At 33.0% G+C, this 24,232-nt stretch overlaps 2 protein-coding genes across 2 annotated transcripts; one reads left to right on the top strand and one right to left on the bottom strand.

The window, feature by feature from the left end:
- Positions 1–1,888: 1,888 nt before the first annotated feature.
- On the bottom strand, positions 1,889–22,385 carry LOC134708447 (uncharacterized). The gene is made up of 3 exons (XM_063568970.1): positions 22,079–22,385; positions 7,278–7,430; positions 1,889–4,370 (listed from the first exon to the last, which is right to left on the bottom strand). The coding sequence occupies exons 1-3, from the start codon at positions 22,272–22,274 to the stop codon at positions 2,182–2,184; spliced, it is 2,538 nt and encodes an 845-aa protein (XP_063425040.1). The 5' UTR covers positions 22,275–22,385; the 3' UTR covers positions 1,889–2,181.
- On the top strand, positions 10,688–17,541 carry LOC134708634 (uncharacterized). The gene is made up of 4 exons (XM_063569281.1): positions 10,688–11,476; positions 12,453–12,566; positions 13,142–13,228; positions 16,121–17,541. The coding sequence occupies exons 1-4, from the start codon at positions 11,065–11,067 to the stop codon at positions 17,539–17,541; spliced, it is 2,034 nt and encodes a 677-aa protein (XP_063425351.1). The 5' UTR covers positions 10,688–11,064.
- Positions 22,386–24,232: the final 1,847 nt, after the last annotated feature.

Genomic DNA, 24,232 nt, shown 5'->3' with positions numbered 1-24,232 from the left:
ATTTCGTCCACCATAGGAATTGTATAGTTGAAATGTTATTTTGTTTGTGGTAGCTTTAGATGAGCACAGATATAACTATTTGAAGTATATTCACTTAAAAGAACCAAAACATAAAATGAGAATTCTATTTCTCATAATATATGCACATAAACAAATAGTCAGGACAAATGAGCAAGAACTTAAGAGTATGAAAAAGCATCCCGATATTAATAAGATGTGGCATAAGTGCCAAGAAGACCAATCCAAATCACTAATGATAAAAATTTACAATAATAGGCCAAATTACGGTCTACAAAACGGAACTTGGCCCGAAACAAACAGCAAACATGTACTTGGCTTGTTCATGCATCGTTGTTAATATAACGGAATTTGATGCAACTGTCATACAAGTGAGAGATTTAGCGCTTTAAAACCAGGTTCAATTCGCCATTATCTACACTTGAAAATGCCTGTACCAAGCCAAGAATACGACAGATGTTATCCATTCGTTTGATGTGTTTTATTATATGATTTTGCCATTTGATTAGGGTCTTCTCATTTTTAATTTTCATCGGAGCTCATTATTTTTACTTTTTTCTATAAAGGGTATCAAATTGACTTGTGTTAACAATTCAAACAGAAAAGGCAACGGTGTGTATAAAAGCAAGAAACGAGGTGGACAAAAGTACCATACCTACAAACGAGAAGCATTGAACAAAGGCTCTTGACTGAAGACAGGTGCATAAAAATGCAGCAGGTTGATACGCTATAACACCATTAATTGAAACAGTAGTGCAACGCTACAACATAAAACGACACACTATAAAATGTCAACTGAAACGGCTTTGCTCGACCAAAAAGACATTTAAACAAATACAAGTAAACACACATCGAAAAAAAAAATGAATCAATAAACCAATTTAAATGCAAGATCAATACGTAGATGTTTATATATCGGTGCCATTACATGTTGCAATACAAAGCTGTATAATGAGTATCAACTCTTTAATACCAGGGACAAAATGGCACGCTTGATGAAAATATCTACTTGTTTTCTTTCAGCAATTATGTGTGTTGCCAATCCTGTATACAGACTTTATTTTGCATCGCTTGCAATATTATTTTTATTTTAGATAAAAAAAATAGATTTTGGTTGAAAATATGTTGTTCTGTTAGCAGATAAATCGAATGAACATCATCCCTAAATTAATTTTGTATTTAGGTGGTAACTTACCTTACAGGGAGATGACTCTGTAAATTCAGCTAAACGTTTTAATAATGTTGTGTTGTTAATAGAATATTAAGCTAATCAATGACCAAAATTAGTGTTTGTCAAACTGCAATATAACCTGTGTATTTTTCTGTTCAAATTATTGAAATTTTTATATTTCTGTCAAAGGATTAAAGTAAATGCTTTGTCACAATTTTATGAAAATTAAACGAGCCAAATTAATTTTAGGGAATGTGTAGTGTACCACCTTAATACCCAAACAAAACAAAAAAACCCTGTAAAGAACTGTGTGGATTTTCAACAATATCAATTGTATTGAGAATGTGTCTGTACTTAAATACGTGTTGGTTTATTCTGCATTGTAACCACAGTAGTTTGGTATTTAATGTGACTATGACAGATAATATGAAAATCACTTTTCATTTATTCTCACCTAAACGTAATATTTTATTTCAAGTTGTTTTCTTACCATATTAACTTTTAATAGTAAATACATGATACAGTACTGTAACAATACCAAACTAAAATATTTTTATTAATCTTTATTGACATATTGAAAGTTAGTTTTCGCATCCTTTTTGATTTGAGGGCTGTCATAAAGTAGCTTGGGCACGTAAATTTTAACCCAACCAAAATTTTCCTATTTTACTTTGAGTACATGTACTATTTCTTGTCGACGGTTCTAAATTTTCTTTACCGTCAGAGCATTTTTCATGACAATAATTTCTGTCTCAACCGATACTCCTCTCTTTCAATAGCCTGCATTTCAGAATTAATACGCCATGCTGTTTTTTTTTCACGTTTTTCATTTTATGTATTCGCAAGAGGGTGTGGACTTTCGTTTTCTTTCGAAATTGTGTGCAGACTTCACCGCCTATGTCATACCCAACAGGAACTCTAGTATAAAAATTCCCTTTTCCCAACAACACTTTTAGTTTTTGCTTCGATCGGTATTTCTTCTTTTATTGTATTTAAAATTTTAAATCTTTGCAAGACACCGAACTGTCTGCCTCTTTTTCAGATTGTTCGCCAAGCTGGTTTTCATTTTTATGTTTGCGATTACCAGAATGGTTTTCATCAAATGTATCAGCTACCAAGTCAGAAGAAGGTGCATTTTCTTTCAGGAATTGTGTAAAGACTCCGTCGCCATTACAGTACCTAGACATACTTTTAACGGTAGCTTTGTTCGGTATTTCTTCTTTTGCTGCATTTGAATCTTTGTGAGCTACTCGACTGTCTCCTAACTTACGTTTTATTTTACCGTGTTGTGTTGAATTCTGTTTCGTTCGCTTACTAGACTTTTTTTCAGGTTTCTGCCTTTTATCATCATATTTCCCCTTTTCTTTCGGTAAGTCTAACTTTTTTGTGTATGGAGAACTTGTGCCATATTGTGCTCTGAAAATTTTACTGTTTGATTTTGCGGAAGCCTGGTTATTATGTTCTGATTTATAACGTCTGCTCGAACGTTTTGGTGCCGATTTAACTGTATACTGTGTGTTATTGTCATTTACAGCTTCAGACTGTCTTACTTCAACTTCTTCTATTGGTAATGCATTTGATGTCTCAGATTGTCTTACTTCAACTTCTTCTATTGGTAATGCATTTGATGTCTCAGATTGTATTACTACCAATTCTTCTATTGGTAATGCATTTGATGTCTCAGATTGTCTTACTTCAACTTCTTCTATTGGTAATGCATTTGATGTCTCAGATTGTCTTACTTCAATTTCTTCTATTGGTAATGCATATGACGAGTCAGATTGTCTTACTTCAACTTCTTCTATTGGTAATGCATTTGACGAGTCAGATTGTCTTACTTCAACTTCTTCTATTGGTAATGTATTTGATGTCTCAGATTGTCTTTCTTCAACTTCTTTTATTGGTAATGCATTTGACGAGTCAGATTGTCTTACTTCAACTTCTTCTATTGGTAATGTATTTGATGTCTCAGATTGTATTACTACCAATTCTTCTATTGGTAATGCATTTGATGTCTCAGATTGTCTTACTTCAACTTCTTCTATTGGTAATGTATTTGATGTCTCAGATTGTATTACTACCAATTCTTCTATTGGTAATGCATTTGATGTCTCAGATTGTCTTACTTCAACTTCTTCTATTGGTAATGCATTTGATGTCTCAGATTGCCTTACTTCAACTTCTTCTATTGGTAATGCATTTGAAGGCTCAGCGTGTATTTCTACTACCTCTTCTATTTGTAATGCATTTGATGACTCATAAAGATGATTTGGTTCCTTAAATTCACTTAACTCTTTGTTTGAACCAAATATATGCGACGCAGATAATTCATCATGCCGGATCTCTGTGACGATTTTTCCATCGACAATTTTCCTTTCATCGAATGCTTCACGACTTGGAGGACGATCTTCATCAATTACCTTATTTGACCTAGAATCTTTTGTAAGCAAATGAAATTCAAGGTCACTATCATCAGTCTGACCACTCTCCAAACTGTAACAACTAAATGTTCTGGATATATCCCTATCGTTACCGGAATGAGGTTGTAAGTTTTTGAGTAAAATGTCTTTGAAAGGAGTACTAGTATCTGCACTGACAATTTTCGGAGCTGGATGAACAAAGTTATCGTCACTGCAACCATAGTCGTCAATTTTTTTAAAGCTAAACTCAGAAGACGATGGATCTGAACTTATAATTTTCGGAGGTGGATGAATAAAGTTATCTTCATTGCAACCATAATCGTCACTTGCTTTAATGCTAAACTCAGAAGATGGTGGAACAACAATTGGTTGTTTTAAAGTTGTTGTTGACTTTAATTCATTAGTATCGTTATCGCTGTCATGTTCTATGTTTGTTTCGTCAGATAAGATGGCATATTTGTCTTCAAAGCAAAGTGGTTCCGGTAACTGGCTTTGCTGTTCTGAAATTTGATCATTGAAGCCATCTTTTAATTTCTGTCTTCGATAGACAGTGAAAGCAGTAGGGCTGGGAGCTGTATTTGTTTTTGGAACTTTTTCGTCTTTTTGTTTGTTAGTACGACACCCATCAATAATATAACATGGACAGGCTAAAGTTACACAACTAAGACTAATAACTGCAATATACCATCCATAAGTTATAGTTTCTGTTTCTTTGTCATACATGTTGTGAAATACAACAACAGCTACTACCAAGCAAATCGCTGTAAATAAAAATACGAAAATTGAAATAAAACAGCTGGAAAATAAAAATAAAACAATAATTATATTATATGCATTGTACCAGCTGTGATTTTTTATATGTTATAATATGTACATATTGTACATGTTATAAATTGTACAAGTACATGTTATAAATTGTACAAGTACATGTTATAAATTGTACAAGTTATAACATATATACAAAAAACTCGTTCATGACATTTTTGACATTTGTGATGGTTCCTATGGCAACATAGACCATTCCCAAAATTTAATGGCATATACCACATTTGTACATGGGAGGGACCATACCATCAAAGTTTCGATCAATTTGACCTACCATTTTAAGAAAGTAAATGCCACTTTAAGTTTGTTGGATCATTTGGACCTGTTATGCATTGTTTCCATGTTAACGGCAGACATTTTGGAAATTCCAATGCCAAATTCCACAACTACCAATGTTGCTTATCGTTACTATGGAGTTTCAAAATATATTGAGCATTTCATATTTTTGAAATTTTTGATGTAATTTCCATGGCAACACAGTAGTTCCAATGATTAACAAAATCATCCAAAACCAGTATATGCCAGGCACCTTCATTGTATTAAAATATAATGATTCTAAGTTTAATTATGTCCAAATAATTCACCAAAACCCAAAACTGGATTTTTTTCACATTTGTTCTGTTTCCATGGTAACGGCAGCCATTTTTATGTTCTTAAGACCTACTGCAACCCGATATTTTGTGTTTCTCATTATAGTTTCATTAAGATTGGTTCCATTGGCTTCACGAAAACTGCCGGACAAAATAGGTGGAATATAATAATAATACAGAAAAAGAAACAGAGGAAAAGCAATATGTCACCCTACATAAATCGGGTGACATAATAAAACAAAACATACTTTTTATATTTATTGTACACTGAAGAACAATAATCAAAAGATCAGATCATTTTTTCTTAGAGCACAGTAAACAGAATATTTATTGCTTCGAATAAACGGCTTATAAAGACATAATGTTTTTTCATGTCATTGTATTTTTTGTGCTGTCCAACATTGCCTACAGCAGTTAGGTCCTTTTTGAATTTTCCTCGGAGAAGAGTATTTTTGTGATTTTTTTTCCACTATGGGAAAAAGTAGATAAATCCGGTTCATATGCGAATTTAAAGATAATGCCTTAAAATTTGAATTAAATATACCCCTGCTACTTATTTCTTAAACATCCGAAATCTCATACGCATACACTTTAAAAGCAAGAGAGGGAATGTGCTCTTTATTTGACCATGTAAATTATAAATAACTTTGGAATTATTGAATCTGTTTCACACGTTTGTGCCTTCAGTACAACTGATTAAAATAGAATGCATCCGATAATAAATTATCTTGATAATTATAATTAAGATCATTTCAAGCGTCCAATCTCATTTTGATGTTTTAAGTTTCTATCCTCTTTGTTAAAAAAACGGGATACTATTTGCAAAAGATTTTTCCTCAACATAACAAAAATTTTGTTGAAAAATCTATCCTAGCTATTTACTCAATTTATTTCACTTGACTGGGCGGAGTTTAACCGTTTCGCTCATAATAAACCATTCCATCTATAGATAGGTGTTTTAGGATAAACTCATCAATGAAGTGTCAAGTTATTCTTCTGTAAATTCCTTTGATGGCACTGATAGGTGATTAGAAATCAGTAATAATTATAACGGCAATCATCCCAATCACACACATCTTCAAATAGACTGTCATTATGCAAATTAAAACGTAAGCTCCGCCCGATCAGTTGAAATGACATTGGTAATATCAAGTCTGAACTAGTATGAAAGTATTTTACTGATTGGAAAGTTATTTTAATTCATCAGGTGAGAATACTGAATAATGTGTGTTGACCATAAGTGTGTTTTACAAGATAGAAAGTAATCATGAAAACTATTCATTTAGTCATTTACTGTATCTAAAAGGATCAAAGACACATGATGAAAGAAAAATAAAAAATGACGAAGCTATTATTTTGGTCAATAACAGTGTTGTAATAACAGAAATAAAAAAAACTTGAACCACACACTTTATTGGATAAATTTCATTGGATAAATAGCAGTTTGACAAACACTAATTTTGATCATTGAGAAGCTTAATATTTCCGTTACATTATAGAACATGATTAAAACGCTCAGCTAATTTTGCAGAGTTATCTCCCTGTTATGTTATGTACCACCCTTATCCGATTATTCTAATCTTTAGAAAGATATTCAAACCAAACTATTTTTTTTTCTAAAAGTCACTAAACTGCAACCACATTTCTGACTTATCATGTTTGACTTTGTTTTACAAAAGATATACCGCTTCTTTGTTTTTAAGTTATCCTGCGAATACCATGATCAAGGTAAAATATTTAGTTAAATTAAACGAACGAAATCAATTATAAGCAAACTGTTTGGTATCGTCTTTAAGTTGCTAAATATGAAATCAAAGCTGTCTGTAATATCAATCTTGATGTGAACGTGATCAATTCTATACATCGATAGGTTGATCTAAATCAGTCATATTATTGCAGCTATTAAATGAATACGTAAATTAATGAAGGATATGAGACTCAAGTTCAACATCATAAGTAAACACAAGTCATTTCTATATGAGCAAATCATAAACCTTAATTATTCATGAACAAAATGTTTGATACAATAATTTAGGACTTATAGTAGTTATCCAAATTATCCATCTTTCATGCAAGACATTAAGTAATACAAACATTTTCTTTTTTATGATTAGTCTTTTTAAAATTAGAAAGGTTCTTCAAAAAATGCAGGGTTTTTCTATCACCTAAGGTATATACTAATGACTCCTTTTTTTCCTGCAATGGAGGGCTAATTTTCTATAACTGTAACTTAAAATCAGATGGTTGTAACACCTGTTAGAAAAGCAAATGATGCAGCAGCAAACTTGATTCCTCTTATTTTTTTCAGGTCACGTGTCCAGAAGAATGTCATAGTGGCTAAGAAAACGCTGATTAGGTAGAAACAAAACCCGAGGCCCATAAATACTTGCGGAATCTTGTAACTCCCTGAAATGTACAAAAAAATATAATAAATGCCTTTGTATTTGGTAGTTTAAGTCGTTAAAAATTTGCTTGTTAAATCTCTAAATCGGAATAAAATCATAAAATATAGAATAAATTGGTTATTATAAAATCATTTTTTGTTTGTTAAGGATGTTTGCTACTCTGTTTAAAAATAACAAGCTTTTTAAAAGACTGTTATAAATTAATAGTATATAAATAAACAAACTAAAAAAGCAGAAAAAAATGGAGGGTCCGTGAACTTGTTTTCAAGATATGAACCATTGAAAATTTGGCGGGAAATAATTCTCTCTAGATGTTTCTTTCACTTAACATTGGCAATTTTTTAGTTTAAAAAACTATTAAAAAATAACAAGGATTTCAAAAGATTTGGAAATATGGCTTTTAAAAAAATATGTAATGAAAATATGAAAAGAAAAGTAGGGGTTAGTGGGCAATTTTTTTAATGATAATGCATGGATAAAACCAGAGGATTCTGAAAATCTGACAAAAATTTAAAAAAATAAAGGAGCAATCATCCTTAATGCATTCGACGGTAACTGAATGTATAACTTTTTTGATTATTACAATTAAACTGAAAAACCAAAAGTGTTTTGTTCAATACTTTCAACATAATCGATTCTAGTTTAACTCTCCAAGTGAAATTTTGTATTGTGTATATTAAAGATTTGCCACTTAGCATACGGCAAACCGGATACTCTTCTTTCTTTTTTCCATTCTTATATAGAGTGATCTATAATATATTTCCCTTATATTAGAAGTCTTATCTTCAGGGTTTTATTACATGTATTTGTAATTGTCTTTTCGTCATTTTACTTTTCGTTCATACTGTTGTTTGTTTTTATTGGACTTTTGGTATTTGGTTGTACCCTTGTTAATTTCGTTGGTCATAACTGGAGTTCCTAAACAATTATATATATTGATCTTTGTTCTGATTCAAATTCTCTTTATCTCATGATTTGTTATTAACTCATTTTTTTATCGCAAAAAAACAAATAAACTGTTTTGTACGGAAGCCTATAAGGGCCATTAAAAAAAAATTATGTCGTAATTTCGACATAACATGTCGTTACAACGACATCGCTATGTCGTTATTTCGACATAGTGATGTCGTGATTACGACACATAAGTCGAAATTTCGACATAACATGTCGTTATTACGACAGCGCTATGTCGTAATTAACATGTCGTAATTACGACATAACATGTCGTTATAACGACATCGCTATGTCGTAATTTCGACATATATGTCGTAATAATGACATCACTATGTCGTAATAACGACATCGCTTTATATAAAATAATATGTATCATGATTGCCAAGAGACTAAATGACACAGAAATTACCAACTATAGGTCATCATAATGCCCCCAATTATTAGAAAAGCCCTCGCAAAGTCAGCTATAAAAGAGGGAGGAAATATACAAGAGGGAGAGTCCCCGTGATGCTGTGTGGCAGACAGTGTTATTAATTATTTATTACCTCCCTTGTTTTTTTTGAGTTTTTTTTATGGCTTTGACTGACTATTTTTTTTTATCTTTATATATCCAAGTAATTGAATTATATAAACACTAGTGACATCAAGCTATTGCACGCTCGATATTTAACTTAAAAGGGATCTATAAAATATATACATTTCTCACCGAAGGTATCCAAAGAGGGTAACCAAAGATTTTGCGACGATGCAAATATCAAACTTTACTATATAAATTAAAATCTTTAACCAATGAATTCAATTAGTAAAAGCTATGAAATTAACAAATACATACTTAATAATCTTCAGGTAAATTATTTAACAATGAAATACATTAAATATGAAATTTGGAGTTTAACCAAGGGAGGTAATAAGTAATTTTAAATAACACTGTCTGCCACACAGCATTTCGGGGACTCTCCCTCTTGTATATCGCCTCCCTCTTTTATAGCTTACTATGCGGGGGCTTTTCTAATTATTGGGTGAATAATGATGACCTATAGTTGGTAATTTCTGTGTCATTTAGTCTCTTGGCAATCATAATACATATTCTTTTATATAAAGCGATGTCATAGCTAGGTCGTTGTAACGACATAGTGATGACGTTATTACGACATGATATGTCGAAATTACGACATAGCGATGTCGTTAGAACGACATGATATGTCGTGAGAACGACATGTTATGTCGAAATTACGACATAGCGATGTCGCAATAAAGACATGATATGTCGAAATTACGATATGCTTTGTCGTAATTACGACATTTTTTTTATTTAATGGCCCTTATCGGCTTCCGTAGTTTTGGCATTACATTTATTATTGTTCCATTTATGCACTCTTCCCGATTGTGACATATTGCCTGAGAAACAACACGTTTAAGAATTTCTTGCGTCCGAAGCGCTTTTCTGGATTTACCTTCATGAGGAACAATAAAAGCCTAACATTTGAAATCCGAAGATGTATATAGGTGGTAGTAAAGTCATGTATACATGGTATGCATGACTGTCTGTCTGGTCGGTGTCATCTTTCCTTGACCTTTTTAATTTGTCACAGATTTTTTCTCTCGTGATGGTGCTGGCTTCTGAGATATTTTAAACAAGAAGTTTACTTAAGAGCTTGTCCATGAGAAAACCATGCAATATGCCAAAAATCGTCCGGAAGCTAGTTTCGAAATATAATGTTATGTGACATGTAGCTCGAAGGCTACCATGTAGGGACTCTGTGAAAACCATCAAAAGTGCAAATATTTGATTCTATTTTTAGAAATAAGCAATTCTATTTTTAGAACACATTCAAGCATTGGCACAAGCATTTTCTTATGAAAAAATGGCCATCTTTGTAATAGTTTTTTTTTCATTTTTATAGCAAATGTAGTAATTTTCTTTGACAGAATGCAAGTTAAACATGTTTTCAACTGCATAAAAATGGTTTTTACCGTCAAATGTTATGAATTGGCATCATGCCAACTTTTGGAAAATGATTGGTACAGAGAGGTTGATGCTGCTTACTGTTTTTAGAAGTTAACAATTTGCAAGATAACACTTGAATTTTGTTTTTGTTGTGCTTTTTATGTTTCATAAGGTTGGTATCTTCAGAATCTCTAAGCTTTTGCTTTGCAAATAAGTTTTAATGACATTATGAGCATGTCAAAAAAATCAAAAAATTTAATGAAAAAAAGAAGAATTCCAGGCAGAATATACTATTTACTTGTCAACGAACTCCTTAATTTTATCTTAAAGTTACTGGTAGATAGAAAATAATTGAAGGGAAAAATTTTAAACACAATATTATTTTTTTAAAGTCAAAATTGAGAAATTCAAGGGTTTTAGATAGATTTAATTATCAAAATATTTTTCCTATCTTAATCCAATATTCATATACTATAGTTTTTATCAGGAAATTACAGTTTTAATTTCAAATATTTATTTGGTAGATATATTTGATTTAATTATAATCTCAAACTTATTCTTTAATTTCTGTCTGTACAAAAAATAAGAATAAACCTTCATGGTGCCCCAGTAAAAGATTGATTTACCTCCCCTGATTGTACTCTTTAATGTTTACATTGGAGACAAAATAGAACCACATCTTCTGCTGTATTATTTCATGGACAATCTGTAAATATGTAATTAATGCATAACTATGCAGTGTGAGAAAAAGAATGAAATGAAATGTACATTTGCTTATAAATCTGAATGTGGTCAATCATTACATTATGCTTCAAATGTCCCGTGTATCCATATAATCAAATGTGACAAACCCACAAGTACCCATTTACGTAGTCTTGGGTGTAACTCCACGGACTATGAACTACCAGAAGGGCTTTTAATATTGTACAGAAGTGGGATATTTTCAATAGACTGTTCTTCATGTGACATTTACATATGCCCGAAACACAGGGATGATTTTGGAATATATTGGAGGCGTCAAACGAGAAAGTGCCAGTCACCTACACATCCAGACCAGAGTGTTGCAAAACCAAGCAGGGGCATACCAGCATCAGTATGCAAAGAGCTGTGGATGACAAAGAGAATATCTCTGCCAGTTGGTTCAGGTACAAATTTCTAGTATGATTTAAAAGTGATAAAATTTCTTTAGATAAAACTTTGTATGGAAAAGGGGGCGGGGGAGTGGGTTATACATGTAAATGCACTTCATATGAAATACTCGATGAAATAAAATTATTACAAAACATCAATGTCATGTGTATAAAAATATTTGGGAGATACTCTTAGACAATTAGTTTGTGGTGGTGGTGGGTTTTTTTGTTGGGGGGGGGGGGGGGGGGGGGGTGTGTGGCTATAATTACTATGCATATGTCATGTATGTCAACACAGATTGGTACAAATGTACATGTACATGATAACACTAACACAGATCAACAGAAACTATCACCTCACTGCAGGTGTTATATAGACCGAGCACTGGTCAGAGCAGAATCATTTGAAAACTGACTCACACCAACTGTGATAAACTACATTTGTAAGCCATCAAATAATATTGATAACAAAATCTGCCATATGAATAAAATTTTCCTGTCAAAATTTAGTCAACAATCACAAAGAAGTTTACCAAAAGTTACACACATTTAGCATGATTTGACTTCCACAGGGCACTTTAAGATATATTGAATTTACAAATATGACTATATTATGAGTCGAACTAGAAAAATGTAAATACACATTTTAATTATCAAATTTTTTTCATTTGTACATGATCTACATGTGCAAGCTTGAGGTCCCTATATAAAATAATAATTTTAGTCACTGTACATGATGTTATGGTATGAATTGTTTTAACTGAAAAATGACTTGAGACAAAGTTTGTATTTTGTCTTTCAAGCCTTCAATTATTATTGGAGTTTAAACTACATGTACATGTACTAAGTGGAGGACATCTGTTTTAGAATTACTACAGTTTTTGTTAAAATTCTTTGTCTGCAATACCTACTTATCTTTGGGTTACTATGTGTAATATTTATAATATACATATATACATGCATCATTGTAAATTATTTCTCTTTCTTTTAGGAATATGTTACTCGTGCATCAGAAAGTATCCTGTATCTCAAGACAGCAAGCAGGCTTTGATAACTGATATTGGTATGTACAAACTTGTAGATGAAGTAAAAATAAATGTGCCTAGTAAGTGTACTCCTTACTTCTTGAAGTGGGCAAGGTACATATTCAAGAATATATATAGAGATGGGGTTTAAATTTAGTATGGAAATGTGGAATATGTCAATGAGACAATAACCCAACCAAAGAGCAACCAACAGCCAAAGGTCACCAATGGGTCTTCCACGCAGCGAGAAAATCCTGAACTTGGAGGTGGTCCTCAAAAGTTGTGTACTAGTTACTGAAAATTGACATTATACTAAACACCAAAACATATTTATAAATGAACTGTCTGTTTTAAAATAGGCTTGTCCTTTTTTCCGACTATGCAGTTCCTGATTGAATTTCTGAAATTTTATTATAATGTCATTGTGCACCTCTTGTTTAGACTTTTTTTTGTCCAAATTATGTTTGTTGAGAAGTATTTTTGTGGTATTTTTTTGTGTGGATTTCTAGTTATAATGCCTGTTAACATTTATATAAAAACAAAGGATATGTGGTACATGTATCCATCATTGACACAAAATTAGTTCAAAGACGACAACAACAAAAATAAGTTTTCAATTTATATTTTTGTTTTCATTATTTTCATAATGTTTTAGGAAAATTTAACGACAGTTCAAAAAGACTATTCACAACAGAAACAGGAATTTCGAATGCAGAAGAATCTGATAATTTAGCTTTCACCAGTAAGTGTTTACAGTACTATTCCCTTTCATAAATAAGTAAATATTCTGTCAATTCAGAAATTATTGCACTGTTTTTGTTTTTACAAAAAAGGGTTATAATCGCAAGAAATCAAACTCTATTTTGCTAAAATATCAATTTATAACATATTATAAAAGAAATACAATATTTTTTAGTTATTGACCTGGGACAATGAGCAATGGGGGTGGGGGTGTAACATTGAAACTTTTCTGCCCTGGAGAACTTTTCTGCCCTGAAGAAATTAGTGGATGTATAGACTGTTCAATTAACTCCAGTTATTATATAGACTTGTAAAAGTGTTAAATTATTCAGACGTGAACAGTTAAAATACTATTGAGAGACTTTAAATATGATGTTATTTCTTTTTATGTCACAATTTACGAATTTTTCATATTGTATTTCAAATTTAAGTTAAATATCATTTTCTGCGGCCCCAGAATGTTAAGAATTGCGCTAATATTAACGTACCTTTTTGCGGTACGGCCGCTATCTTTGTGACCTCGCGTAATTGTTATACTTTATGTTGTATGGAATAGAAATGTATAATGGCAGACGTAGTTCTATCTTTAACGCTTTAGTTAACTTACGATCAAATACACAACGCAACGCAATAATCTACATAGGGCAAGAATCCTTCAACAAAAAAATCTATGATTTCCTTCTCTCAGATCAGAATATACATGTGCTTTCTTCAGTTCAGTTATAAAAAAAAAACATCCTCTATCTCTATATCCCATCAATAAGTTTATCAAAACGATCAGATCATTAAGTGTTTGCATCATTAATTTTTTTTTTACCCACCTATATCAATTATGTTCTTCAGTCTATGCGTCTGTTGTCCGTATTCTGTCTGTTCCCTGTTATATGATCTTTCTAATTTATATAGATACAGGAAGATGTGGTGTGAGTGCCAATGAGACAACTCTCCATCCAAATAACAATTTATAAAAGTAAACCATTATAGGTCAATGTACAGCCTTCAACACAGAGCCTTGGCTCATACCAAACAAAAAGCTATAAAGGTTCCCAAATTTACTAGTGTAAAAATATTCACACACTAAATCCAACACGGCAACAGTCAAATCTATATAAAAAGATGAGAAACGAGAAACACGTATAAATTACATTTATAAACAAACAACAACTACTGTAGACAGATTTCTGACTTAGGAGAGGTGCAAACATTTGCAGCGGGATTAAACGTTTGAATTATACCAAACCTTCACCCTTTCTGAAACAATAGCATAACATCAGAACATAGCAAACCAAACAATAAAATATCAATTGGAAGGCTTAACTCATCAAAAATGTAAAGTAACACTCTTTGAACAAATAAATTTGATTGCGATTCCTGAATGCAAATGCACAGTTAACAAAATTTCAAATTGATAATTGTATCACTTTTGCTGTCGTCAGAGAAGTCTACAGACACTTAATTTATGGACAATAACCTTAGATTTAGTGAATGGATCTCTATAAAATCTAAACACGGAGTTTGAAACTGAAAAAGTAAGGCTGGGATTGATTTTGGGGGTTACATATAGTTCTAACCGTTTAGAAATTAAAGGGCTAAAAAGGTGTCCAAATAATCATTTTTAGCTCACCCAGCCCAAAGGGCCAAGTGAACTATTCTCATCACTTGGCGTCCCTCGTCCATCGTCTGTCCTCGTCCTGCGTTTGTCGTTGTTTACTTTTACAAAAATCTTCTCCTCCGAAACTACTAGTCCAATTTTAATAAAACTTGTCCACAACCATCATTTGGGTATCTAGTTTAAAAAATGTGTCTGGTGACCCCCCCCCCCCCCCCCAACTAAACAAGATGGCGGCCATGGCTAAAAATAGAACATAGGGGTAAAATGGAGATTTTGGCTTATAACTCTGAAACCAAAGCATTTAGAGCAAATCTGACAGGGTTAAATTGTTTATAATGTGAAGATCTATCTGCTCTGAAATTTTCAGATGAATCAGACAACCGGTTGATGGGTTGCTGCCCCTGAATTGGTAATTTTAAAGAAATTTTGTCGTTTTTGGTTATTATCTTGAATGCTTTTATAGATAGAGATGAACTGTAAACAGCAATAATGTTCAGCAATGTAAGATCTACATATAAGTCAACATGACCAAAATGGTCAGTTGATCCCTTAAGGAGTTATTGACCTTTATAGTCATTTTTTACCAAATTTTCATAAATTTTTGTTATTTTTACAAAAATCTTCTCCTCTGAAACTACTGGGCCAAATTTAAACAAACTTGGCCACAACCATCCTTGGGGTATCTAGTTTAAAAAATGTGTGCAGTGACCCAGCTTACCAGTCAAGATGGCAGCCATGGCTAAAAATAGAACATAGGGGTAAAATGTAGATTTTGGCTTATAACTCTGAAACCAAAGCATTTAGAGCAAATCTGACAAGGGGTTAAATTGTTTATCAGGTCAAAATCTATCTGCCCAGAAATTGTCAAATGAATTGGGCAGCCGGTTGTTGGGTTGCTGCCCCCCAATTGGTTGAAAAACAATACTTTTATAATGCATAGTATAAATTGCTTATTTCTTGACCAATTTCAATGGGGTTTTATTCTTGAATGCTTTGACATGCTAAATCGAACCATGTATTTTGAATTTTGATTTTTGGCTCTTTATTGAATTGGTTCACATAATGGTCCAAAATTTTACTGAGTTTTATTTTAATAAAAATTGAAAATATGGGGTTCTTTGATAATATATATATGCTTAAACTATACATGCATTTAAATTTTTGATAATGGGCCCTAGTTTCAAGTTGGACCAAATTGGGGTCCAAAGTTTAACTTTGTTAGATATCAAAGTGTACCGTCCAAAGTTCTAAAAAAACATTATAATTTGATTTTTTTTTCAGATTCAGAATGTGACTTTCTACTATCATCACAATCCACTCAGACATTTTCCCAGACCACAACATCTGATTGGGAAGAAGAAAACATGGCTCCAAGAGAGATTTTCAATGCTGCAATGAAAATGCTTTCCAGAAATTTTCCTGCCCTAAATTCACAGCTACAGTTGCCATGGACTAGCCTCTCAAAAAGTTCATCCTCATATTATACCAAAATAATTACAGAAGCTATCCAGTTGATTGCACAGTATGTTGCACCAGGTCAAGAAAATAATCTTTTGACAGATGTGTGCAAGAAGTGGATATCATTAAAAGAAGACAAACCTGACACAATGACTGAGGCACTGATTGCATCCTATCAACAGCAGAACAACAGATTAAGTCAGATGCAAATTTTATCCCTATTTGCAAATAAGCATACAAAGGAAAGATTAATGGAACTGGTACCAGGACTTAGTGTTTTTAAAATTGATGCTGCCCGAAGACATGCAACACTAACATTTCCAGGACAATTAATAAATCCACCAAAGGTCTACCGTTCCAGATTGAGCATGCCAAGAGTAATGCATTTCATTGAATTTATTTCTTGCCCCACTTACCATCAGGCTGTTGGTTATGGATCCAAGACCTTAAAATTGTCATCTGGATTAGAGATAACTATACCTAAGGTTGTAAGAAATGTAATTGCATCTAGACTTGTGAGTGCATACAGCCAATACTGCAATGATGAGGGTTATGAGTGCCTAGGCAGATCCACACTGTTTAACATTGTTAAGGCTTGTGCAGCATCACAAAAGAAAAACATGCATGGACTTGACAATATCACTTCTGAAGGTATGCGTGCAATTGATATTCTACTTAAAATTGTGTCCAAATTGGAAATGTTTGGTTTATCTTCTGAATGTGTAGTCAAGCTTAAATCATTACTTGATCATGTGAATCAACACCTGAAGTTTGAGATGAAGGGACATGTGGAAAACAAATCAAAATGTGCAGAACACTGTTCTACATACAGCCTTAGTGATCCAACATCAAAATGTTTCAGCGACAAATGTGAGCATGACCATGATCAATCCTGTGATGACTGCTCAACAACAGGGGTACTGGATACAGTTATGTTGGATGCAGTATCATCTGTCAGAAACGCGATTCCTGCTGACATCCAAGAGGAGATAACCCATGACTTGCAGATATCCACTTTAAACTTATCAACTTGGAAAGCTCATTGTATTAGAACAGTACACCAAGAACAAGCACGTAGAGATGTACTATTACAATTAAAATCTCATCAATGTTTAATTGTAATGGACTGGGCAATGAAGTTCCTACCTATCAAACACAGAGAAACACAAGCTGATTTCTATGGGAAAAAAGGCATTGTCCATACCCACCGATATATTTTAAAAGAAATATTTAATTTAATGTAGTTTCTTGTATAATCTGAGTAAAACCCCACCTCCAGTGTTCATTTTTAATAAGTCACTGTTTACTTTATTGAATCTTGAATTTTATCAATTTTTCAAGTTTGAAAAAAAGGGGGGATAGTGGATTGGATTTTTTTTTTATTAATATTCAAATGCAAAGCAAAACCTGTTATATGGTAGCAATTAAGACTTGAATAATTGTAAAAAAAGCAAAAAGAAATAAATAAAAGTGTTATCTTAGTATATACAACCCTATGAACTTTGGCATTTTTTAGAAAATAGGAAATTTGAAAAAATTGCTAAATTTACAGAGTTATCTGCCCTTGGGTAACTTCATTTTTTTTTATGGCAGATATGGCTATGAAAAGGTCTTTGTGTTATGTTTTATAATTGATGCCTCTTTTGTTGATAATATGTTTATAAATACATTAAATATTGTTTCAAAAAATGCTTATTTTGTGTATTTTCTGTTGGTTTTCATCCAAAAATTTCCAAATTACAGGTGGCGCCCCCTACCGCCAAGATATATACATCAAATCAAAATATTATATTTATTTACAGTAGTTATGGTAAGGTAAACCTACAAACAAGATTTCATAAAGATTGGCAAATATTGATACCGGACTATTTTGCATGGTTTTCTCATGGACAGGCTCTTAATTTGATGTATGGAATTAATTTTGTGCGGCCTCCATATCTGTCTGAAAAGATTTATCTAACCTTGACTTCATGAAAATTGATAATTGGAATGTTAATTTGTTGAAATGCTTGAAGTCAATCTCTCTGTTTGAAATTCAATAATAAACACTAAGTCTAACACATGCAAAACATTAAGTGTGTTTAGTCTTGTTGTTATACATTCAATATACAGATTCCTCAGGACGTTATTCCGATAGCAATAATTAGTACACAGGTATTTGATCTAGAATTGTCTCATTCACACTCAGCCTACATCTCTTATTTACACCTGTTGCAGGTACATTGGGTCAAGATGATGTTACTGTTCTTCCCTTTTAATTTTTCCGAGGCAATACTGTTTACAAAATTCTTATTGGAAGTTATTTTTTATTTAGATGACTTTTAACTATCTATTCCGTGCCATCTAAATTCAAAATTCAAGGTTTGCTTTTTTTTGTTATGTCGGCAAACTATATTAAGTCGAAAAGAAAATAGCTGGAGGGGAGGGCATGATACATCACCATGACCCAATCTTCCTATGCTTATGTTTATGCCCGCGTCACACTGTCCCGATTTTTACGCCGATGGCAACACGATTATGGAAATTTTCAAAATCGGGGCTGATCGTATCCAGATCGGGTTATTCGTAGTGCCATCTTTAACCATCTTTAACCATCGGCCACTTTTTCTAGCCTTCGGGGACAACTTCGGGAAGGGTAATAAATTTTTAAACATGTTAAAAAATCCCCGATGGTGCGCCCGATGTGGACGGTTCGTATTGAGTTTGTATCAACATCCTCACCATCGTAATGTCACCGGGGATGCATCTTTGAACGTCGTATTGCATTCGTGTTTCCATGGTTTCCATCGGGCAGTTTTTACATTACGATGTCTACACGAATGAATCACGAAGCTACCCGAAGGTCTTACCGTGGCAACACGACTTTGTGAAGACCTCGTAAACCCGTCGTGTTGCCATCGAATAAAAGTACGAAGGCGACAAAATGGAACTACGACGGCAATAAATCCAGCTAAATGTAAGTTAATTTTCGCGCTAAGATACATTTAAAGTGCCATGCGCGATATGCACTGATCAGTCTTATACGACAGTTAAGAAAGACGTTCACAAAACATGGAGCTCATATCATATATGATTCTATGAGAACAAAAAAAGGCGACAGCGTTGTTTCTATTCATCCAAATGGATCAAGAAGAGCAGCTTTTACAGGCTCAGGATTTACTTTTACAAGTAAAATATTATTTTTGTCAATTATTCATATCAAGTAACATAATGAAAATCATAAATGCGCCTCGTACACCAACACTGCAGGTACACGTTTATAGGGAAACCGGCTTTTTCTTCATTGTTATGATTTGTTGTGTATCGTCTGAGTTGTTATCACACGAATGTTTACTCCATAACCATTTTGTTTCTATATGTCATATTTTGCCACATTTGTTGCTTTTCCCACACCCTTCCTTTTGTCTATACTATTATGATATTCTCCTGGAAAGAGCTCTTTTTTAATGAAAGGGATCAACGAATCCATTGCCTTACCTTTAAGATAGATCAGTAAACATGGGCATACTTATGGGTGATTATTCAGACTAGTGCACACATTTTAATATTGTCTTTTGAACCAGCAGGTAAAAAAATGAGCAACCAATTTCCTGAGTATTAGGCTATTTAAGGAGAAAAAAACAGATCCATCTGCATGACCTTGACCTTTGGCCTTGAACGTAAAAAATGTCAGATCATTACAAGGAGGATCAATATACCAAATGTGGTTAAAAATTTTTGAAGCATATTGGTTTCGGGGTATCCACAGTTTAAATGCATTGTAAACTGTACACGACGTCTTTTATATATCGTATGGCCATCGTGCCATTATCGTAATCCATCGTGTATCCTTCGTAATCCATCGTGTAGCCTTCGTGATCCATCGTGTAGTCTTCGGCTGAAATATGAAGCTGAAATACCCGTCTTCGGTTAACCTTCGTATGTCCATCTTTTGCTAACGTATATAATTTCGGTACCATCGTGTAGACTTCGTTATTCGTCGTACTTACTTCGGTCACTTTTTGGTATTTTAACGAGATCGGGACCAACTTCGTAAGAACTTGCAATTTTCGCATTCGGGTGTCCATCGTATATAAAAATCGGGACACTGTGACGCGGGCATAAGTTACAATTGAAATAAATCTAAAAAATATTCTTCATACATTGTTTGTCGAATTTTTTGTATTGTCATGTCTTTCAACAGCAACATCAAAAAAAATGTGTGGACTTTAACGGCGTTTTTATGGACTTTTGCGGAGGTCATTTTGTGGACTTAGCGGAAAGTTTGTGGACTTTAGCTGCGTTATGGACTTTAGGATATTTAAACAAAAACAAATCATTATAATAAAACTTGGCCAATGGTCAATGTGCTTATTTTTGAGATATTAGTTATTGGAATTTTGGCGGTAAAGTATTCTCTCTTGATTTGTCATAGCTTTATCATTGACAAGTTAAAAAATAAATAAGATTTTATAAGACTTTTATAAATGGCTTATAATTATACATGCAAAAGATTTATAAAAAGAAAAATGGGGGTCAATGCCGAATGGGTTATTTTTTATTTAAGACATTCAAATGGATAAAATAAGAGGATTCCGAAAATCTTACAAAAATTCCAAAACATGACAAGCGAACATCCTTAAATTTATGATGTTTTCTTCTTCAATTTCCTTTACTTTATGTTCCACTTGTTTCACAGTTGAGTTAATATTATAATACATGGAATTCATCACTGCAAGTCAAGAAATCAATGAGAAATGAAAGCTAAAATCTCAAATTGCGAAAGTCTTTTTTATAAAGGTTTATTATGAATTTTGATATATCTGGTTTTTTTTTCAAAACGTAGGTCCTTTTTTATTTTAAAAATCCATAAAATTGTCCCAGTGAATACATATTTCCAGCTATCCGTATTTTGTAATGTTTTGCATGTCTCACAAGAAATTATTTTATTAGTCAAGAAACTACACCACAGAATTTAAAAAAAAAACATTGTAAGCAGATAGATATAATAATATGCTTTCAGATAAAAAAAAAGAAAAAGAAAAAGGGGTCATCTGACTTGTTTACGCTCTATATAAAAAGACACTGAATAGTAGGTAAATCTAGACTGATTGTAAGCTGCTATTTCAATATTTAAGATGATGGAGAAAGATACCCAAGCTACCATATATAAGATTTTTATTCTAATAAGGATAAGTCCAAACTTACAAAAAATCTGAGAATACAAAAAAGAAGATGTGGTATGTTTGCCAATGAGACAACTGTCCACAAGAGAACAAAATAGTCGATCGTTGCCATTGCCTTCAATATTCCATCTGTATTATGCTTACAGAGAGTTCTCTTTGAGATGTGGTATGATTAAAAATGAGACAACAATTTTTCAATAGATACCAAAAGGCAAACGATGAAAATATGGAGATGTGTCATGATTGTCAATGAGACAACTATCCACTGAAGATATGGATGTAATATACGGCCTTTAACAATGTGAAACATTTAATGAGATATTAAACAAATTCGAGGCAAGGTTCACTCAAATCGTCATTTTGACAAAGACTAAATTCTCAGTCTATAAATGTTCCGTCACCGTGCCGGATATTACATACCATTGCGTCCAAACATTTGTTACCGGTGCAGTTTAGACACAGTGAAATTAATATATCACACAAACTTATTGTTATATTACAATACTGGGAACATGTATAAAATGTTTTAAAATCGAAAAAAATATATATATACCAATTAGATGAATACTTTTTTTATATTCATGTATTAAGAATTTATGAAGTTGAGGAAACTTACCATCTACAATATATGAATCTTTCACAATTCTGCTACAAGAAACGCCATCTTCGTGTTGATTGATGCAAATCAAAAAGACTCCTATTTGTCCAGAATATGTAGCTGTCTCAAAGATGACCCAGTAGGGTAAAACCATTGACAGAAAAAACAGGATAAATCCAACAATAGTTGATACAACAAGCAGAATCCGGAACATCGTAGAGTATTCTTAATATCGTCTAGTGCCAATTAGATCTTAACTCCGTACAGTGATCGTTTCTGTTCCGGAACTATTTCCCGTAATCAGTATACAATATATATATATATTCTTTATTGCCTCCAGGAGGAGAGTGAAAATAATGAACATGATAAACACAATAATTAAACAATTGAACAAAATAAACAATTAAATTAAATCAGAAAATGTCATGATCAGTTGAAGTGAGTAAATTGTCAGTAGCGGATATTACAGTTATATTAATATTGTAGTAAAGTCCCAAATTTATGGATATATCGAACGCATATAGCTTGGAATGTCTCTAGTTGGTCGGTTTCTAGTAGAAAATTGTCCGAATTACAAGAAAGTAAATAATAAAATAGTTCTTCATCCGACATGTTTGATAGGAAGATACTAAAAGTAATTGGATCGATGTTTATAATTTCACACCAAAAGTTCTCACGTGTTTCGTCAAGATAGTCACACGAAGAAATAGTGTGAACTATTGGATCTAAAAACATTTTACCACATCTGTCACATAGAATGTATTGCCTATTGTCATTGTCTTTTACTATACAGCAGACAGAAATCAAGAAGTGTGCTTGTTTTCTTAGGTTAGGACGCTTCAATGCTATAGTCCATGCAGGGTGAGGTGTATAATCTTTTTTGATCATTTTAAAAGCAACAAAATCATCATCAATGTTAATACGTCTTGTCCAATTAACAATTTCGAAAGCGGCCACTGCAGTTTTGACAATGCGCTTCCATATTAGAGGTGTTGGAAAAAGTCCGGTTTCACAGAAATCGTTAAAATATGATGACAACTCATACTTCCTCAAGATATTTATTATATCAACAGTAAATCCCAAATTTGAATAGCTTCCGTCGTTGTATTTAAAGTCGTTAACTCTACGAATTAATATACGGAAAGATATACTTTCGCACGGAAGATTACATATCCGTCCTAGGAAATAAAGTTTCTTTTCGTCCACATAACTTTCAATGCTAAACCAACCGATCATCGGAAGGCACATATCACTTCGTGTGCGCCGTGGTAAACCTTGAATGTTTTTGCAAATGTAGTGCTGAGTTCTTTCCAACATTAACCATTCAGTAGAAGTAAGTTTGCCCCATAGTTCACATCCGTACAACGCCTTCGGATAACACACTTGTTTTACGAATTTTGAACAAAAAATAGGGTTTAAAATAGCTGGATGAACACCTAGACGGATTAAAGATATGACGGTTGCACGCAGTGTTCTGCAAACGTCTATTGTACGATCCATCGTCTTAAGGCACGTATACAGATTAATTCCACAATGTTTCGCCATCTTAACAGTCGATATTGGTTCATTATATAGAAGCACATCGGTTCCAGTTGTAGGTTTACCAAAATGTAAGAGCTGACTTTTTCCTGCTGAGAACGAAAAGCTCCAACGGATGCTGTACTCTTCGCAAATTTTTACCATAACTTGTGAAGATTGGCGATCAGTTGCGATTATTGAAATATCGTCAGCTTGAACAGGCGTGCTGGCGTTGAGGTCATGTATAAAAGCACCTTGTTGGCTGGACTCAGTAATTTGTCAATGAGGTCGTTGATAAAAATTAAGTACAGTTTTGCTGAAAGTACACTTCCTTGCCTAACACCACGATGCAACTTGAACCAATTTGACAACTTTCCACCAGAGAATACCGCACTCGTGAGATCAGAATACATATTATCAAGAAGACACCATTATTTTGCGGGAATGCCATATTCGTACAATTTGATGCGCAAGCCGTCGTGTGGGACAGTGTCAAACGCCTTAGTACTGTCTAATAGAACGATTTTGACGGGTCCGCCTTTTTCAATGTGATGAAATTTAACTTCTTGTAAATTGTATGATGCATTCATGCTACTCAGTTGTTTTTGATAAGCAACTTGCTGGTGATTCGGAAAATCGGATCTCAATTTTGTA

Source organism: Mytilus trossulus, chromosome 2, assembly GCF_036588685.1.
Source record: "Mytilus trossulus isolate FHL-02 chromosome 2, PNRI_Mtr1.1.1.hap1, whole genome shotgun sequence".
Classification (NCBI taxonomy): domain Eukaryota; kingdom Metazoa; phylum Mollusca; class Bivalvia; order Mytilida; family Mytilidae; genus Mytilus; species Mytilus trossulus.
The sequence above is the reverse complement of the archived record's forward strand: the minus strand, read 5'-3'. Positions and strand labels throughout refer to the sequence as shown.

Bases quoted from the DNA above. Each gene is read 5' to 3' on its own strand.
- LOC134708634 (XM_063569281.1), top strand. From the start codon at position 11,065: ATGCAGTGTGAGAAAAAGAATGAAATGAAATGTACATTTGCTTATAAA. The intron at 11,477-12,452 runs GTACAAATTTCT...TCTTTCTTTTAG, and splicing joins ATCTCTGCCAGTTGGTTCAG to GAATATGTTACTCGTGCATC. The intron at 13,229-16,120 runs GTAAGTGTTTAC...TTTTTTTTTCAG, and splicing joins TGATAATTTAGCTTTCACCA to ATTCAGAATGTGACTTTCTA.
- LOC134708447 (XM_063568970.1), bottom strand. From the start codon at position 22,274: ATGTTCCGGATTCTGCTTGTTGTATCAACTATTGTTGGATTTATCCTG. The intron at 7,431-22,078 runs GTAAGTTTCCTC...TGTACATTTCAG, and splicing joins AGATTCATATATTGTAGATG to GGAGTTACAAGATTCCGCAA. The intron at 4,371-7,277 runs GTGTTACAACCA...TTTTATTTACAG, and splicing joins ATCATTTGCTTTTCTAACAG to CGATTTGCTTGGTAGTAGCT.